The 19,867-nt window shown below is 41.9% G+C and overlaps 1 protein-coding gene across 9 annotated transcripts in view; it reads right to left on the bottom strand.

The window, feature by feature from the left end:
- Positions 1–19,867, bottom strand: part of LOC104929059 (retinoic acid receptor gamma-A) — a 39,702-nt gene that overhangs the window by 3,699 nt on the left and 16,136 nt on the right. For 6 of the 9 annotated variants that reach the window (XM_027278970.1, XM_010743488.3, XM_027278969.1 and 3 more), the window contains exons 3-7: positions 2,046–2,194; positions 1,119–1,260; positions 822–985; positions 513–689; positions 108–312 (exon numbers count right to left, since the gene is read on the bottom strand). In XM_027278970.1, coding sequence (XP_027134771.1) covers positions 108–312; positions 513–689; positions 822–985; positions 1,119–1,260; positions 2,046–2,194 — 837 coding nt within the window. Of the gene's footprint in view, positions 1–107; positions 313–512; positions 690–821; positions 986–1,118; positions 1,261–2,045; positions 2,195–5,301; positions 5,685–12,219; positions 13,174–19,641; positions 19,740–19,867 lie in introns of those variants that run through there. The other 3 variants (XM_027278972.1, XM_010743489.3, XM_027278973.1) reach the window with 3 other exon arrangements.

Genomic DNA, 19,867 nt, shown 5'->3' with positions numbered 1-19,867 from the left:
ACAACGACGGAAAGACACAAATTTGAAGTAGCAGCAAGATAAAAGCGAGAGGAACATTTTCAAAAGGCTGTAGGCTAATGGTGGCACGCTAATTGGCCCAACCGTACCTCCACAGATGAGGCAGATTGCACTGAGTAAGCCCGTCTCTGTGTCATCCATCTCCAAAGGCAGCAGCTGACCAGCAAAGGCAAACACCAGGTCTGTGAGTGGACCGAAGCCAGCGTTATGCATCTGGGTCCTGTTCAGAGTCAGACCATCTGAGAAGGTCATTGTGTCCTGTTCTGGTGTGTAGCGAGTGCATATCCTCAGCATCTAAGAAGAGGAAGAAAATGACAAGACAAGAGACGAAAGAAAAAAAACAAGTAAGCAGTTAGTAAAAGGAGGATGGCGGCTGGTCAGAATCACTCAGGAGCTGTTTTACATCGACAAGTTAAGCAGCGTGGCAAATGAGAAAGCGTTAGGGAGGTGGTAGTGGAGTCAGTTAAAGAGTAATAGGAGCATGTGATTGGTACCAGGATGTCCAGACATGCAGATTTGAGGAGGGTGATCTGGTCAGCGATGGTGAGCGTAGTGAAGCCTGGTAGCCGCTTGGCAAACTCCACAATCTTTATAATGCACTTAGTGGACAGCTCACTGAACTTATCCCAAAGGCCCAAGTCCAGCTGTACTCTGTGGTCAGCACTTGAATTCTGGGAGAGAGAAAGAGGGACACTTTTGTCTATGCGGCTGTGGAGAGTCCATACTGTGTTTATCCTGCAAAGCGGTGGGCTAATGATTTAGTGGAGTGTAAGGGGTGGATGTGATTATCCATTAAAACTCACTGTGGTGTATTTTCCTAGTTGGCACAGAGATGGAAAGGTCTCTTGGTGAGCTTTGCTGACTTTGTTGACCAGCTCCTCCAGTTCTCCGCTCAGCTCGTAGTTCTCCGGCAGCACCACCTCCTCCTTCACGTCCTTTTTCTTTTTGTTCCTGTCATTACGCACCGCTACAGAGAAAACAACAGACACGAGATGACACACTTGAAAAAGCCAAACTCCAAATGTATTTTTCTTGGCAGTCATTGTAATAATAAATATTCTTTTATGAAGCATTTATTGAGGCCCATATTTTCTCCTCACCTTCTTTGGACATGCCAACCTCAAAGCACTTCTGCAGCCGACAGTACTGGCAGCGGTTGCGGGTCACTTTGTTAATCTGACAGTTCTTGTCTCTGTGGCAGGTATACACCATGTTTTTTTGGATACTGCGTCGAAAGAAACCCTGGAAGTGACAAAAGAATATATTGCCATGATTTTTTTTCTTGAGAGATATTATTAGTCCCAGACAGTGTATCCAAATCATTTTCGATGACCCCTGACTTTTCTTGTTGTTCCACCATGATGTTAACATTTGTGATTTTTAACTGAAGTATCTCAACAACAGTTTGATTGATTGCCATAACACTGCTACAGACTTGCATATCCACTTCAGGATGAATTGTAAACCTTTTGGTTCTGACTTTTGACGTTCACTGGGTCAAAATCCGACATATATTTTGGTCTGTTTTTAATTTATTAACAAATATTAGCACACTATCATTGTGGAAAAAATGGTTAATGTTTATATCAGCATGTTGGCATGGCTGTAGACTGTTAGTGTTGCTGATCAATTTTCTTGCTTTCAAAATAAAGAGTGGTTGCATTGCATAAACTAGTAGTCCACTAACACAGGAATGTTTGGTTGTTGTCTTCTTTCACTTCTTTCTTAACTGTGCACAATTTACTGTTCTCTGTGTGTAAATGAACAGCACATACAAGTATCGGATATTCTCCAGATGCTCTTCAGAAATAGTTGTATGCAGTTTAGATGCAGTAACTTTGCTGTTCATATATGTGTAGTATTAGTAAGGATACACTAGAGGGCAGCTTAACAAAAGCAAACATCACAGCTGAAGCGCTGACATCTGTCGGCCTCTACTTGAACATCAGGCTCTCGCTCATCAGCATCAGCTGTTCGTTTTATACATGTCCTGTAAAACTCTTCATACGTCTTCTGGCTTCATTTACCTTGCAGCCCTCACAGGAGCTCACTCCATAGTGATAACCAGATGACTTATCCTGGCACACAAAGCACGGCTTGTAGACACGAGGAGGAGGAGGAGGTGAAGGAGAGCTGGGCACCATCTCCTCTGAGCTGGTGCTCTGGGTCTCCACCGCTGTAGGGGAGAGATAAAAAAAAAAGAAACACTTGAGCTTCTCTTATTGTATCAGAGCATCTTGTTTACGTAAGTTCCTAAAGTCTTTGAAACTATGATGAAAGCTAATACGACTGATTATGAGAGAGTAGTCAACAAACAACCCCCCAAACCCCATGCAGGCCACCCCTTGGAGCCAGAAGGAAAGCTCAAAGGCAGACATTTTTAAGAGAAAAGGGAGGGGGACGAGTGCTGATTGACAGGGACTTAAAAGAGACACAATTAGCTGATGGCCAGATGGCCCTGCTGATAAAATGCTGATTGGCAGTTGAGATTTGATTGGCTTCTCCATTTACTGGCGAGTTGGGGGGAGCAGCATACCTCTGTTGACTTTTTGACTGACATCTGAATTTTTGCATCTGCTCTGTGTGTTTGTATGCACACACACACACACACACACACACATGTGCAAGCTCACATTTTTATTTGAAAGGCTGTCCAACCAGACATGCCTATATACCTCGAGCCCCATGTGAACAAACAGAGGCGGGATGTTTATGAGACTCGGCTGTCTCCCTCTGTTCCCTCTCGCTGTCTCGCTAAAGAAAATGGCACACTGTATAACACCATTTGCTGGCCACAGGCAAAGTCATTCAACTGCTGCCAATGAAAGCGCTCAAAACAAACAATGTGAGGTCGGACGCAGCGACGAGCGCGTCCAGCTGATTGAAACACTCCGATTAAAAGCATCAGAAGAGCGAAACAGCAACACGCCTGGTGCACATTTGAAGGTGATGACTGAAGAACAACCAGATTCCTTCGAACATGCCTTTCAACTTTCACCTTCAGTCACCCCAACTTCACCTCCCCTCTGCCCATTCCCACCCCCACTCCCTTGTTTCCTGGCCCTAAATTCCTCAGTGCAGGCTGGACAGGGTTTAATAGTTGCCCAGGCTCATAAGCGGCCCTATAAAGGTTGTGTCTGGGATGGGAAGGAGGCCCCCGGCCAGGCTGACGGCCTCTTTATTGGGATCCAGTCACCTTGGGCAGCTATTCACATCAACTGCTCCATCCTTGGATCCCTTCCTAGTAAAAATAAAGAATCTGGGGTCAAAAACCCAAAGTCACAGCCCCTCCTGCCACCTTCAATGGATAACACAGGACTGAACCAAATGTGGCCCCCACCCCACCACAGCAACCCCAACCTGAACCCGCAGCTTGTCATTAACAAGAGTGGTAAGGTTTCAAAAAACAGAGAGGCAAAGGCACAAAGGAATAATCTAATAAAAACAGAGAGGGGAAAAATGAAAAGAGAAAGAAAAGGGAAAAAAGGAGGTGAGTCCGAGGACAGAAACTTCCCAGTGGCCGAGAGGTTAAATAAAATCCTGACCATTTAACTTTGACCTTGACTGAAGAAGGCCATTACTAACTACATGACCAGCAGCTCATTTTAAAAGTTCAGAAATGTGTTCGAATATGACACAGCGTTCAATTCATCATGACTGACTTCATCCTGACGCGCTTTCGTGCAGCTGTTGTCCTGCGGCTAACTCAGCAAATTATAAATCAGGATTATAAAATGATAAAAACACATTTTAAGAAAATGAGGAACAAAACCAGATACTCAAAATATTTTACATCGGCCATTAACTGGTTCAACTGGTTTTGACACAGTGGCATGATATAATTTTTTTAATAGAAGTGTGTACATTAGTCATCTTTTAATGAGAACAATCTGAAATGGAAATACAAAAAAACACCATCTGGGATTGCTACACACCATTTATTTCTTTGATGACGTGTGCATAAATTTGAACATTTCTGTTGTCCATACTGTCCCAGAACAAAAAATATGAATTCATATTATTATTAACACATTGTTAAATTCAAAACGGTTGCGGTGTCATGACAATAAATCGTTCTTCTATTCCCCCACATTCAATTTATAGCAAACGACTGGTGGCTTGGGTTCAGCTGCTGTCAAAACTCGACCACTTTGTGCCGCTTGCTCTTTTATTTTGCCTTTTTGCAATAGTTGGTGTTATTTCACAATATTGCTATTGATTAAAAGTTAGTGCACCAGGACCACAAAAGTGTCTGGAGGATTCCTGAATGTGTCAGGATTTATAAAAACACAAATAAAAAGACATTTGTGTGGAGCTCACATGTGAAAACTGACTCACCACCTACACTGAAAAACAATTAAGTATTCGTCTCCACGACCATGTGCCAAACATCCCCAAAGTTCCAGGGTTGTTTTTTTGTGTGGCTATTTAATTATCTACCACATTTTTTAAAAGCAGGACAAGAAATCATGCACACAGACACACCAAGAAAGAAAAAATGAGACTGGCCAAAGAGCATTTAATCAGTACTGATGTACTGTTTTTCCTTTTTTTTTTAAAAAGAGAACATTCTTTTTTATCTGCTGCTTATGTGACTCAATTCTTCAAGAATGCACTGAGCCTCTCGCTTCCAGTTTGTCACTTGTGAGGATTTGCTGCTTTTCTTTCTGTCTGCTCTGATGATAAACTGAATAGATTTGACTTTGGGACTGAATATAGCACCTTGGACTTTGGGAAAATGTGCTCGGATCTTTTCTTTTTTAGACATTTAGAGAGCAAATGATTTACGAATCGAGAAAGTAAATGTCATTTTTAGTCGATGTGGGAGACAATTGATAGTTGCAACGATTCCGGTCAGACAGATTATCATTATCATTTCCGCCATGTACTTTTTTTTCTAGAAAAAATATGTCTGCAGGAAAGAAAGTATAATGTTTCACACAAGTTTATGAGTAAACAAAGAGCTGCTTGTCAAGCAGGAGGTAAATACTGTTGAGGGGCGGAGCTGAATGAATGGCACTGTAACTCGATCACTGTTTTCTGTTTATATAGTAACACTGACAATGTAAAAGTGGCCCAGACAGAACAAGTGGAAAAATAGCTCCCATTGAAAGGGAGAACCTGCATCTGGCGCCAGGAGAGAGGCAGTGACTGACAGTGTCTGAGGGTGTTGAGAGCGGGCGAGGAGGGACGTGACTCTGAGAAACATGACGGAAAGAGACAGGGTGAGAGACACTGTGGGCTGAAGGCAACAGGAGAGAGAGAGGAGGGAGGAGACTTTACCTGGCGTGGAGAAAGAAGGAGAGGAGCCAAAAACTGTCAGCAGCTGTCATCACCCTGAACTGAGCTCAGCCTCACAGCCTCGGCTTGAAAAAAATACCTCTCTCCCCCCTTAACCTACAGCTCACCCCTCAGCGTGTCACAACATCAATCGGCACACCTCTGTTGGACTCAGAAGAGACAGGACGACTCGTGTGAATCAGCCTCATAGGCTTCAACTCTGCAACCCGAACTATAAATACAACCCCCCGAAAAACAGTTTTCAATGCCTTTAGTATCATCTTTCCTTCACTATGCAAAAGTTCCCCTCTAACTTCTAGCACCAAACCACTGTGCAATACCATTACTTCACTCGATCTACTCGTGTTTCGGTGTCTTTCCCACCTTCCGCCCCCCCTCTCTCATTTAGCCAGTGTTTGTTGTCAGATCAACACATCCTTGTTTAGACAACAGAAGCCCTCTGAAAGCACACACCTTCCTTATCAGCTCTGAGGCCCGGGAGCCTTAAAATACAGGAAGGACATTGTCGGTCATGAGTACAGCAGTACCCTAAATCCATAGTAACTGTTGCTATGTATGCAGATAATACACAAGAAATAGTATTGTGTAAAACGAACAGCTGATTACATAGTTAACTATTTAATACTAACAGGAAATAGTAAATGTTTATGCCATCAGATCAGTTTTCTTCCCAAATTGTTTTCTGAGCTATTCCTGGAGATGTTTTACCACCTTCCACAAACAAGTTTTCAGCTGTTAAAAAAATAATAATAACTTTTTCTAGTATGCATGCTCAGCGTTCAATATGTGCATGTGAGAAATGATCTTACACATGACAGCGAACCTGTTTGGAAAGCCAGATAACCTCTGTTCGATTGGCATCTGTAAGCACTAATGATCTGCAGCACTCATGTGTCAGGGGCGAGGAAGGCGACGCTTCAGCAAAGACAGAGCCGATCTGTCATTGTGTATTAACGAGTGCACGAGAATGAAAACGGTGACTGACAACGCGTGTCGCCGAGCTGCAGTTGTTTAACTTCTATGAGCCGAACACGGTACACAAACACTACGGACAGAGAGAGGATGGTGATTTGTCTTTTTTTCGTCCACCCCCCCTCCCTTAAGAGTGGCTGTGAGGTCGACACAGTGTGACATATGGCCTATAAGGGCCTGCAGCCTGGCTCAACCTGCCAACATCACACATCTCATTGAACTAGACTTTGGCTGAGAGGGGTCTCCAAGTCTCCAAGGAGCCTCACTTTGGAGAGGAGTGGAGGATAATCCTAAAGACTGTGGTATCAGTGCAAAAGAATTCAATAATGACGAAACTGTAAATAATAAATCTTCATTAGACTGTAAATTTGAGAAAAAAACAAACACGATCCAGTAATCGTAAAAATTCGAAAGTTATCACAGGCGCAGCGGGCCCATGTTTCTTTCACGCCGAGCTCTCAAAAGATTCATTTGGATGGCAAATTCAGTTTTTACACCACTTCTCGCCTCTCAAAATGTTCAGCAGCATACTGAGGAATGTGCGTGCACATGTGATTATGTGTGTGTGGGCTGCTGCATGGGGCCACAGGTCAGTTGGACTGTGTGTAAGGGTTTTTCAGTGTGACTTCTGAGTGCAGCAACACTCACAGAAAACAATGCGAGGACAGAGGAGGAGGAAGACAGTGGAATAAATGTCATAAAAATGACTTTTGTCAAAGTTAATGTGACTTAAATACTGATTATGTGACACGGTCTATATTTTTTTCCCTTTAAAAGACGTGTGTCATGCTTAAAATTACAGTACTGTGTTGTTATTCATGAGCCGGAGAAACAGCGGGAGACAGCTACAGCCTTAAATATGCTGAGCAAGTAATTACCACGACAGCAGGGAGGAGATGGGGGGAGATCTGAGTGACAATCCCTTTCATCAGCTGTTCTAAGTTCAATACCAGCGTACCCCCTCCTCCTCCTCCTCCTCCCCTGCCCTACCCCCCCCCGCGAGCTCAACCCTCACTAATAACCCTCTTCCCCCCTCTGTCCTCTCCTGCCTTCCTGCCCTGGCAGGAGGAGGAGTCCTTCCTGTCATTGGCAGCGCCTTTTAAAGGAAAGGCTGTGAAAACCAGGCTACTGTCCAGGAGATGGCTCCATAAAAACAGCAGCACCAAACACTTAAAAAGGAGGCAGCGCGCACACACACACACACACACACACAAACACACACACAAACACACAAGCAATAGTGCACAATGGCACACACACACACAAACATTTGCACAAGCTGAAATCCTTAAACCTGCAAATCCTTACACAGTTGTGAACCTTAGCCTGCAAATTACAGATGTGCTGCAGGAATCTGAGAATAAAATAAATCATCAGGACTCACAATTCATACTCAGCTCAGGTTGACACCGTGTCGTTCAAAGATTTAAGATAAAACCTGGAAAACAACATTCATAAAGAATATATATATATATTTTTTTTTTCTTTTCGTGGTCATGGAGTTCAGCTTTGTCTGCAGAGTGCAGGGTTGGGGGGTGCATTTACGGGACAGGTTGTTAAATCTGGGTTTGTCCCTCCCATTCATCATCATACATACAATACACCCTTTTCTTTTTCTTTTTTTTATAACACCACAGCTCCCACCTCCATACTGGGTACCATGAATACAACACTGGAAGCCAACTTACTCAAAAACTTACTTCTACTAATCTCAGCGCAAACATCAGTTCAATGTGAAAAGATTTGAAACAAGCTTTGATTTTTTGGCAGCGAGCGTGTAAACATTTGGCACGCTGTAGGATATTTGACGAATAGTATATTAGACGTATAAGACTGGTCCAAATTCAGTATGACGTGTTGGAAGACACGGCAACACCACAATCAGACACAAGCTGGAACATGAAACCACTGAAGATGTTGATTTTAAGCAGTTTGACTCGGAACAATCACCAGTCAGCAGCTTGGGATGATCTCTAAAGCTTGTTTTTAATATCATGGTAACTGCACCTACAGTATTTGTGCGTTCCCAACACGATGAGTCCGTAGGCGTTCGAAGTCAAAGGTAAATGTAACACGCAAACTGTAACCTGATTTCTGTGGATAATCAGATTAGAGTAATAATTTGATTACAATGTTTGCAGGACTCACAGTAACTAAATAATCTAGAATGACATGACATGTATAATAATGTTGTTTGTGACCATAGAAAGAGAGACACGAGCCTGTGGGGAACAATAGAAACACACACACACACAAACAAAGAAAGAAAATAGTGTTTTTGTCTGTGCTGATCAGTTCACAGAGTATTTCAGCACAAACTCTCTGACTCTGCAGGGTAAGTTGTAAGCTGAAACCTTTTTTTTTTTTTTTCCTGACCACCTAGCCACCAATGTTTGTGGACTGGAAATCTGCTTTGCTTCAGCTTTTATTCCATCTGTGGCCAAGTCTCAAGAATTCAAAAGAAATCAGGCTAATGCACGAATAAACATTTGGACGTTTGGCTAAGGTTATAATCAGAGGGTTGCAACATTACGAGCAACAATGATTTACTAGGAAAGCTTACTGAACACAAAATAACACATGACATATATCCTCATATTGTGCTTCTTATATTACAGTAGCTTTCATCTGTTTATTATTAAGCTCTTAAGGAAGTAGTACATGCAAAGATGCTTCATTACAGCGACAAGAATCTCTGCTATCACACACTGACTGAACTTGAATTTCCAGGTTCACTGAGGTTATTTCGGCGTCACAGTTTCAACCCTCAGAGAGTGACAGCGTTCAGTCAAGACAGCCTACTCTTGCATTATGAATAAAGTATATAGAGTATAACCTTTACTTTGTATTGTATTTACTCATTTTATTAAAGTCTATAGTGACAATCACGCAAGAATATCCCGGCAAACACCTCATGAATATATTTTATCTCATAAATCAAGACGCATATCTTCTGTTCTTATCAGCTACTGACAGAAACAGCATCCCCCATTGTATGACAGTTGTCCTTCTGTGTGATGATATGATGCTCGAGGAGCATTGTTTAAAGTAGCTTTGAAGAAGCCATTTAAAGAGAAAAGGGTGCCAGAGAAAAGGAGATTATCACTGAATGAAGAGGGGAGCATTTCCCCTCAAGGCCTGAAACACCAAGACACAAAGAGTTGGGGGGGGGGGGTTAATCCTAAATCCAACTTCATCCTTCTACTCTTCTTTCAGCCCTCATCTCTTTTAACTGCCCATGCCTCTACACACCGCCTAATCTCTTAATTGAGCCTTTGTAATTGTAATTGAATCATTAAAAGCTCTTGGTTACACAACACAAGGCGAGTAAGATGAGCCATGTATGAGCAAAGAACACACACACACACACACTCACTCATTACTGTCGGGGATGACACACACTTATCATACACACACTAATGTAAGGGAAGATCAAGTTTAGAAAGAGGGGATCTCCAAAAGAGGAGAAACCCTCCCAACACACACACACACACACACAAACACACACACACACACACACTACACAAGAAGCAGTGGCAGAGAGAGAGTGGACATACTTCGGCATGTCCGCGCTCTCTTTAATGCCTCCTGACGCTGAAACAAAGGAAGGCAGAGAGGTGCTGAACTGCCTCACATAAAAATAAAAAAAAAACACAGGAAAAGATGACCCCCGCTTAACACGCACGCACACACACACACGCACACACACCAAACATGCACACACACAAACATACACAGGAGAGAAAGTTGGTGTCAAGAAGACACAGAAACCAAAATGCTCTGAGGAATTTAGAGCCACCGTGTCCAACAGTATGTTCACTGAAAGCAAACTTTTATTCACTTTCCACTGAAGGCTGGTCGTCATCTATGCAGCAGTTCATGAGTTTAGACAGATTGTGTGTGGATCTTATTTAAGAATGACAAAAATCTAAATGTTGGCACGGACCATGAGCAAAGTTATCAGTGTTGAAGTGTCAATCTTTTACACAAGAGGAGAAATGTAAGAGTTTAAGAGGTGAGGGGGATCATACTTGCTTTATTTTTATAGCGGCAAATGTTTGAGACTTTAAATGGCCCATTAAAAAAAAATAGATAAATGTAATAATAATAAATCACGCAGCTGAGTCAGCGTTGTGTGTAGGACCGCAATGGTTATTCTCGTTATCGGTAAAAAAAAACAGCAATTATTTGATTTATTGATTTAATGAATCGATTAATCACTTGATCTGTAAAATGAAACAAAGAGAGCTAAAGGTGACGTCTTCAGACATCTTGTTTTGCTGGCTTAAAACCCCAAAAATGTTTCATGTCAATGATTCAACGATATAAAAACATCAAAAAAGAATCATTCATTTCATTTTAAGCTCTAGTTATAAAGGGATTTGCACTCCAGCAGCTCAGCCTCATGTTCGAGTAAGATCGGTTACGTTTATGTGGTGGATAAAGAAATAAAGGTGTGAATGTCGAAGGTGAGTAACACCAGGTTACTGTCCATTAATGTTAACAGGTTACCACAGAAACAGAGAGGGCTGAATCCGCCCTCGAACCCCTGTGGTCAGTCAATGAACATCTTCAGCCCATGCAGAAGAAAAAAAGTAGTTTCCTGGCTATGGAAAGACGCTAAATCGTTGATTTTATACAAAGAAAAAGATGATTAATGAACATTTGTGGAGATTTGTCTGTCAGGGCTGGCATCTGGCGAAGCTCCTTAGCAAGTTGAAACAGGCCCTGCTGTGGTGTTTGTCATCCCGACCGCTCATCCATCATCATTAGTGAGCAGTGAGGACTCCACAGTGCCTGATGCCCTGGTATCTAAATAATTACGGAAGATAAATAGACTCGAGGTGCCCAAAGGGGATGTCCATGAACACAATGGCGAGGATGTATTTTAAAAAAAACAATAACAAATTGTCCTCGCAGTCTCGGTGACACGCATGAATAGACTTCAACAAGTGCCGTTTCTACACACAGATAGAGTCAATGTTTGATTTTCCACGAACCACAAAGCCAAGTGTAATCAAAGAAGTCTGAAAGTGGACTCCATGACAATAACAAAAGGTCTCCTTATTATTATGTCAGATAAAATGTATTTTCCTCATTTATCTCCGCCACTGTTTGTCTGTGTGACTTGTTCCTGTGTGGTGCGAAGGCCTTTTTTTATTCTTTTTTTTAACACGATATCTTTAAATACCTGATGCAATGTGTTCCTTGTCTGCTCAGGTCTGAGGAGTTGTCAAAAGAATGTCGAGCTCGTCAGGTTAGGAAACAGGGAGTGCTTACATGTCAACAGATTCATTCTTTATCATCGCGCATTTGACTTCCCATTCTCACAGTCATTGTTTCCTCTAAAGAATACGGCTAATATTAATCCGACTAACTCCCCTCGGTTGCAAAAACAGTGACTGAAACTCAAGATTGCTCATATGGTGAAACGATTATCAGTCCATTTGTGTCTTCATTTACCGCGTGAACGATCTGTTTCTAACTAGTTCATTGGACAAATCACAGCGGGTGTGATTTTCAAGGCCCATTTGCTTTCAATCTGTCAGTGCTGTTTCTGTTTGCACGTCGGTTTGGTTGTTGGTTTCTGGACACACACTGCCCGGGTCAGGTCCCTGAATTGTTTAAAAGAGCTGTCAATCATGTGAAGTCATTCATAAAGAAAACAAACACCATGATGTATAAATATGCACTCCCCAGCTCACTCACTCACTCTCACAAAGCACGCTAAGCACATAAACAAACAAAAAGCGGGGTGAGAATGGGTACATAGAATCGAAAGGAATCTGACTCTTCCTGTGGAGAGAGCTTTATGATAACAAAACCAGGACTCTGATAAGAACACACACACACACACACACACACACACACACACACACACAGCTGGTCTTTTTTTTTCCAGTCTGATGGACAGGATGGAGTACTCACACTGAATGCTGCTAGTCCCGGCCCAAGCAAAGGGGTCCAGGCCGGAGAAGTAAGGGGTGGCTTTGGAGAGCATGCAGGAGCCTTGTCCGGACACATCAAAGAGGGGCCGCGGGGCCAACCCCAGAGCCTCCATACAGTCAAACATGCTCGTCTCAAATCACAGAAAGCACAACTGCAGTCTTTCTGCTTTTTGTTCTGCGGTCAAGCTGACAGAAAGTGACTGTAAAAACTAATAAAAAAAGCTTCCTGTGACTGAAACTCAATGCCCTTCTTGGTCCAGGTGTTCCCTGTCTGTCTGCCTCTTGTTGCCTCCTGCCACTGCCCCCCCTGACTGCCTGTCCTGTGTCTTCCAAACTGTCCTCTGGATGGACAAAACCCCTTCTCTCTCCACAACCTGAACTACTTTTACGCTCTCTCTCTTCCCCAGATCACTCGCTTTCCTGTTTGCTTTGCCTTGACTGCTGCTGTAACTGATCTCAGCTCCCCTCTCGCCGGCTCTCTGGGCCTCTCACACTCCACCACAGACACAGCAAACTATCTGCATGCTCTCACACAGCACAGACGGAGGAGGAGGTGGGGTCGAGGAAGAAGAGGAGGGAGGGACAAAGTGCCAGAGAGGGTGTGTACCTGATTCCTGATTGGTTGTGCGCCAAACTTTCTCTCCCTCCGTCTTTTTTTCCTTCAAGTTTTCCAACTTGCTTCTTCATATTTCATATTCAGCATATGAAAACAAACAACCCTCGCCTCCATTACCTCCTCTCTAGACTCCTCTCTTTTCTTTTTTTCTGCATTAATTCCCTTTTTGTTTTCACCACAGCAGGGAACGTTGCCTCTCTCCTAAACAGTGCAAGCTGTGCCACCTCACACAGTCTGTTCAGAGCAGCAATGAAAGGTGCTGAAAGTGAGGCAGTTTGGTGAGGGTGTCATTTGCTCATTTTCTCTGACTTTCACTGTAATGCATGGCTCTCCTGTGTGTGTGTCTGCACAGGGACAGTATAGGACTTTAAGTGGCCACAGGAACACACACCTGTTATTACAATTTCCCCCAGATTAAAAGCCTAATACTGCCATGATTGATATGTATTATTATCCCCATGATCATATATAAAACTACAATGAAACAATGATGAATAAGTGCAAAAGGAAAGCCATCAAATAATACTAAAAAAAGACAATAACTCATTCTTTTACAGGTTTATTATTACCTGATTATTCTCTAACTATGTCATTACTTGTATGGAAAAAATAAAAGGGAAAGCTTATTATTTAAGTTTATCAGCAGCAGTTCATTTACAAAAGAGTTTCCTTAAAACAAAACCAGGATAAATATTCATTCATTATTCTTTTATTATTGCTAACTATATGCAAGCTGAGCTGCTGTGCACTGTTTACCAATTGCTGTCTCTATTGACCTACCAAGTATTGCTACCGAATGACATAGCACTTTTGTAGGAACAGGAAATCTCAGAAGAAATTAGGCATTAGGAATTCATAGTCCCATGAAATAAAGAGTTATATAGAAAGAAAGAAAGAAAGAAAGAAAGAAAGAAAGAAAGAAAGAAAGAAAGAAAGAAAGAAAGAAAGAAAGAAGACAAAAAGGCTGTTGAACATGTATGAAATACAGAACAAAGACTTAAAAATGTTAAAGAATATGCATAAAAACATATTAAATTTAAAACTTAAAAATGTTAAAGAATATGCATAAAAACATATTAAATTTAAAACTTAAAGGGGTCTACAGCAAGGTAGACTCAAATTTGGGATTAGTATTATGGTAGAGGTTAAATCTTCTTTGTTTTCTCAGTAAGACATCCATCCAATGTCTCCATAACATTTTTTTGATTTGTTTTAATCTTCTCTTTCTCTCTCTACATTTTGGTTTTGGCATGTGTGGATATCTAATTCAATTCCTTTAAAATCACTTCAAATGGATTCAGTTATCTTCCCTCCCAGAGCTTATTGGATACTTCAGTCACACTGAAGTGCGACTTCGCTGCAGGCGAACCACGCCGGGCCCAGAGTCTGGATAGTTTGTATACGAGACAGCCTCACCCTCCTCCCTCTCCTCCTCCCTTTCCTTCCCTCGTTTCAAGAGGGATGAACTCTGGAAGAAACCCCCACTGGGGCTCTAACACCCCCTTCACATACAAACAGACACACACACACACACACACACACTGACTTCCCAAACTGTCCTGCCTGTGGCTTCGTATGTTTCATGCTGCTCTCCTGTGTTAAAATTCTGGATTTTTCCTTGTTTTTGTCCTATTTTTTTGTTTGTTTGTTTGTGTTTCTCCCTGAATCCATTTCTTTCTTTCTTTTATTTTTTTATTAATTTGAAGATAATAGAATACTTTTTAAAATCAAGCACTCTTTTAGTTACTCCCCCTCTTCGTGCTTTCACTGTGTGGACTTTTTAACCTGTCTTTCACTGTCATGGCTGGGAGCCACACACAAACACACACTCACACACACTACAATGACACACTGCAGGGAGCAGAGCTGCACAGTATCATCCTGCTGGGCTCTCTCCACACCTTGAGACAATTACCCTCCCCGCCTCGCAGCACCCTGCCCCCTGTTGCTGCTTTGAGGAAAAGAGACACACAAATGCAGAGAAGAAAACTAACAAAACATAAACTCATTCCCACTATTTCAGCTCCTGGCCTGTCTCATGCATACAGTTTTGCGAGAGGAGTGAGTCACATTACAGCTATTCACAATCAGGTTCTTCAGCTATTCATCCAGTCGTCATTTCTGACACAAACACACAGAGTTGGAACAATGGCGTCTCTCTCTTTCTCCTCTGTCTGTTTCTCCACCAGCGAGCTCCACCAGCTCGGCCACAGATATTTGCACAAAGTCTCACTGCGGTCATCAGCAGGCTCACAAATATAGTCACAAATGTGAGGCAAGGAGCGTGAGACTGCTGGTTTGTGATATTCATGGGTGTTGGAATGTGCAGCCTACAGAGTGGCAGTAGAAATGTGTGTGTTTTTGTCTGTGTGTGTGTGTGTGTGTGTGTGTGTGTGTGTGTTCAGACACATGGACAATTATGTGTGTATGTGCTTAAACAGAGTGCCTGTGATGAAAGACACAAAGAAAAACACACAAGCCTCACTCTGTGCCTTTAGGTTCAAGTTACTAATATTACACACACCACACACGCGCGCACACACACACACTCAGACAGACACACACACGCACACATGCACACACACTCACAGACAGACACACACTCAAAATATTGCAAAGAACAAGATGTGACTAGTACAGAAATTACGCAAGGGCATTGTGTTCATTGTGGAAAAATACACTTCTTTTCCTCATGATCGCCATAGTGAGATCTATTTCATAACAAGAGAAAAGAAATGAGCTCGACAGAATCTTTTTATACCTGATGTCACGAAAAAAAGACAAAATACATTGTTCCAAAAAAATCTTGAGAAATATTTACTTATTCCTGAGAAAATCCAGACATGGTATCATGTATTTACATCAACTCCAGGAAGCTCTGGACAGAAAAGCTTCAGTCAAAACAAGTTCCCACTGCTATTAAGGAAAGAAGAGAGAAGAAACTTTATGATTGAATGCACAGTGAGGAGCCTCGGATGTGGATATCCGCTAATTTCATCTCATTAGGGAACAAAGTCCAGTCTTCCACTCGCACTGATTAGGACCTGGTTTGAATTCATTTGCAAATCCTACTTAAATCTCCGCTGTAATTTTGTATCATTTTGATCTCTTTGCACTAATGAGAGATAACCTGATGGTTAAAAATGAGCTCATTATTTGCATGGTTAGTCGTCCTCATTGAATATAATCAGAACTGAAAACCCTTGTTGGCTAACCGCCACCACAGAGTATCCTTCCTCTGAGTTTAAGTTCTGCTTTTTGTAGGTTTGTCCAAACACAGAGGAGAGGAACTGGGAGCCGTGAGGTGAAAGACTGTAGTCTAGTACTGCCCAATAGGTGAGAGTCTGTGGCTCAACATACAGGAAATAACTTAAGGCAAAGACTGGATACTGACACCCAACATTTCCCATGGCTGACTGATCTGCTCTGTGGTCTCCTGTTCACAGACTTTTGAACTTTACATATCGAACAGCATCAGTTTTTAATGTTACGTTTTGTGTCTGTGGGTTGGTTATCGTAGAAGGGATGGAACAGCTGATGATTATCTGGAAAAGTATTTGTTGAATCATTGGTGTTGATAAGTCTGAGTCGATTGAAGCTTCATTTATATTAGTCTGATTCATTTACACATGTTTATCTTACACCCACACACACAGACATGCATACAAAGTTACCTACTCCACTACATGCTCAGTATATGACTTACTTGACTTAATTAATTAGGGTCTGAGCACGCTGTGCAAGGCCCTATTGAATTTCGCATTTATTTTTTTATTCCGCCGATTCCGCTTATTTTTCTATTTTTCAGTTTCCTAAAAGTAAATCCCATATTTCGACGGCCTATATGTACTCCAACACTCATGAAAATTTGCCTACCCCCCCAAAGTCGGCTGTAAAAGTCCGCATTTTGGGGGTCTCGCACCTGGACGTGCAAAAATGGCTCTACAGCGCCACCTAGATGTATGTTTTCGGAGGGGCCCCTCGCCACGGTTTCATCCACGTATACGAAATTTGGAGGGAGTATGTAACATACCGAGATACACAAAAAAGTCTCTTGGTGACCCGGGCTACAAAGAAGCGTACGGTGTCCATTTTTTGTCAAAGTTGGACTTTTCGTGTTTTTGGGGTAATTTCCAGGGGTCGCATTTGAACGAACTCCTCTTAGGGCTTTCATCCTATGTGTGTGCAAATCCAACGTGGTGTCCTGGTTTTACTGTGTGACTGTACTAACCCTGTCTGTCAAATAAAGTTCATAGATTAAACTGATTTGGGTTACAGTTTATTTGGACACTCTTATAGAGTATATGTGATATTTATAACATATTGTGTCTACACGTTATCCTCAGTGGTGTAATATCAGAAAACAGATTTATTTGTGAAACAGTTCAGTGGTCTGTAACCGGGGTTCGATCGAACTTTAGGGGTTGCGGTGAGTCGGTCGAGGGGTTCGGTGGAAGCCTCCGCCCGGAATTTTTTATACCATTTGTTACAACATATCCTTTGTGAGCAATCGTTTTCGAGGATGCTGGACATAAAAACTAAGAAAGAGGACAGACTTTGCTGTGAAACAGAATGAGGCTGGCACTTGCCAAGGTGAAGCCACAATCGAACTGGTCTCGCAAAGGCAACAGCAGAAGTCACACTGAGGTAAGTTTGTGTGAGTTCATGCACTGTGTTGGTTTTTTATTGAACAAGTGTGATGTGAATGCAGGTTCATTTTGTGCCCAGTAAAAAAATCATATTTTATTTTTTACTAAAGAAGGGTTCGGTGAATGAAGCATATGAAACCGGTGGGGTTCGGTACCTCCAACAGGTTAAGAACCACTGGTCTACACGTTATCCTCAGTGGTGTAATATCAGAAAACAGGTTTATTGTGAAACAGTTTTAAATCTAAAAAAAAAACTACCTGACAAGTTATGTGGACCTCTCCTTGTTTTGTCACATGTGACTACACTCATTGCCCTTATCTATCTATCCTGACGACATAATGCGGCCACATCATATCTGTCTGTCTCTAATGTACAAAAGTTCCAGAGGCAACATGTCAAAGATGTAAGGACAGTTGTGAGTGCTACCAGCCGGTTGTCGGGGCCGGAGTCTCTAGAGAACAACTGGAGATAAACAGCTGAACGCATTATCTGGAGTGCACTAATGACACCACACACAAACAAATATACACACTGATTGACAGGAGAGTTCAGCAGGTATTTCTACACCTGATTTCAGTCTCGGTGATGAGTGATACAAACATGTCTCCGTGTAACGTGATGTGTCTTTCACACATTATCGAGTTTGTTTCATCGTTTTATGTCGATCACAATTTAGGGTTTAATAAGATGCAAGCAAATCCACCTAGTGTGGGACTTCAGCGTACATACAGCAGTCAAATGTAGAGAACTGAGACGGCATATTCATATAAACACTGTGAGCTCTGGTGCCTGCATTAGTTCTGTAACTGCTGTACATGATGTATAAGGCAAACTAAAATAATATATAAAATAGCTGCCTTGGTTCGTCAAGAATGGGAATTAATGAACGAAATATATAAGAGGAAACTGATAATAACCATTATTAACATACAACAACACAACATGCTACATTTGTTCCACATTCCTTCAGAGTGTTTCCAGTATGTTTGGAGCAGATAAAACATAAACAATGTTAGCAACATGAAGTAATATGATGAAGTAGAATACATACCTGTGTTTGAATCACTGTAAATCAGTCAAATTTTCTTCTTGTGAAATTATACAAGTATTAGACATAATACGAAATTGCTACAGCACTAACATGAGTGTGTATAGTGAGTTTTAATTATCTGTAACGATTCAGTTAAATATGTTAACGTGTAATGAGTTCCATCAATAAAACACCACAAGAAGAGGATAAATAAGGAAAAAAGATAAAGAAGTCTTTAAGAAAGTAGTATATTAGAGTGAGTAAAGGACAGTCGGCCTTTGTGAAACTCTTGAAGGACTCCCTGTGTCGTCTCTCCCAGTATCTCTGTCACTGTGAAGTGCAATAGCGCCCCCTGTGACTCAAACAGGTCTCATCTCAATCACACAGCTTCTGCAAGATGAATGAGAAACTCTTTTTTATATATATCTTCATATAACTCCCATTTCCGTCTCTATCTGATTATTCTAAGAACTGATTGACGATGATCTGAAAGATTTATTTTCTGTGGAAGCAGCAAATTAACTACACAGACCATGTTATGTTTTTTTTTGTTTTTTTCTGTTTTCCAGCCTGCCCTCTCTGCCATCTGCCTGGTAGACCACAAACCCTTCTCTTCTCTTCTCTTCTCTTCTCTTCTCTTCTCTTTCTCTTCTCTTCTCTTCTCTTCTTCTCTCGTCGCATGATTTAAAGCCTGATTATAGCCCTCAAAATTGGCCCGAAGACCTTTCCAAAATTGTGGCAAGTCTCCACTGTTTTACACAAAACAGCACTGGTCAGGACACACACATTTGGCGCACTATCTTGTCATGTGCAAGGGCGGTGGGATTAGGATTTCTTGCCTCTCATTGGGCCAGTTGGAGCCCACATTAATATATCAAAACATTTTTGACACTTTTTTTTTTTTTTTTTTAATAGCTGAATAGAACATGTGTTTTGAGCTGGTTTAAGACGTGTAAACACGTTTTTGTGTGTCTTCTTGTGTGCGGATGTGAGTTTAAGTGAGGTAACCCAGTGGCCTGTGGTCATACAGATAATTGCAAAGACTTATCTCGAGTCATGAAATGTACCGAATGAAAAAAAAAAGAAAAAATAATTTTTATTACCACACAATGCAGCCATCTCTTTGGGAAGGTCCGCCCCAAAACCGGCGAGAGGTGGCTACTGGCCAGTAGGTCAAAGGGGAAGTGGCTCCGCATGGAGTTAAGTGAACGGGTACATAGCGCGGGGAAAGCCGGTCCATGTGACCGCAGTTGGGCTCCCTGTTGGTCGCCATCGTGAAGTGCGCTGTAGTTCAGGTGACTTCCTCTCTGGCTGTTGTTGTCGGTTCCTCTC

This window comes from Larimichthys crocea, chromosome VI (assembly GCF_000972845.2).
Source record: "Larimichthys crocea isolate SSNF chromosome VI, L_crocea_2.0, whole genome shotgun sequence".
Classification (NCBI taxonomy): domain Eukaryota; kingdom Metazoa; phylum Chordata; class Actinopteri; family Sciaenidae; genus Larimichthys; species Larimichthys crocea.
This window is presented reverse-complemented; position numbering and strand designations above follow the sequence as displayed.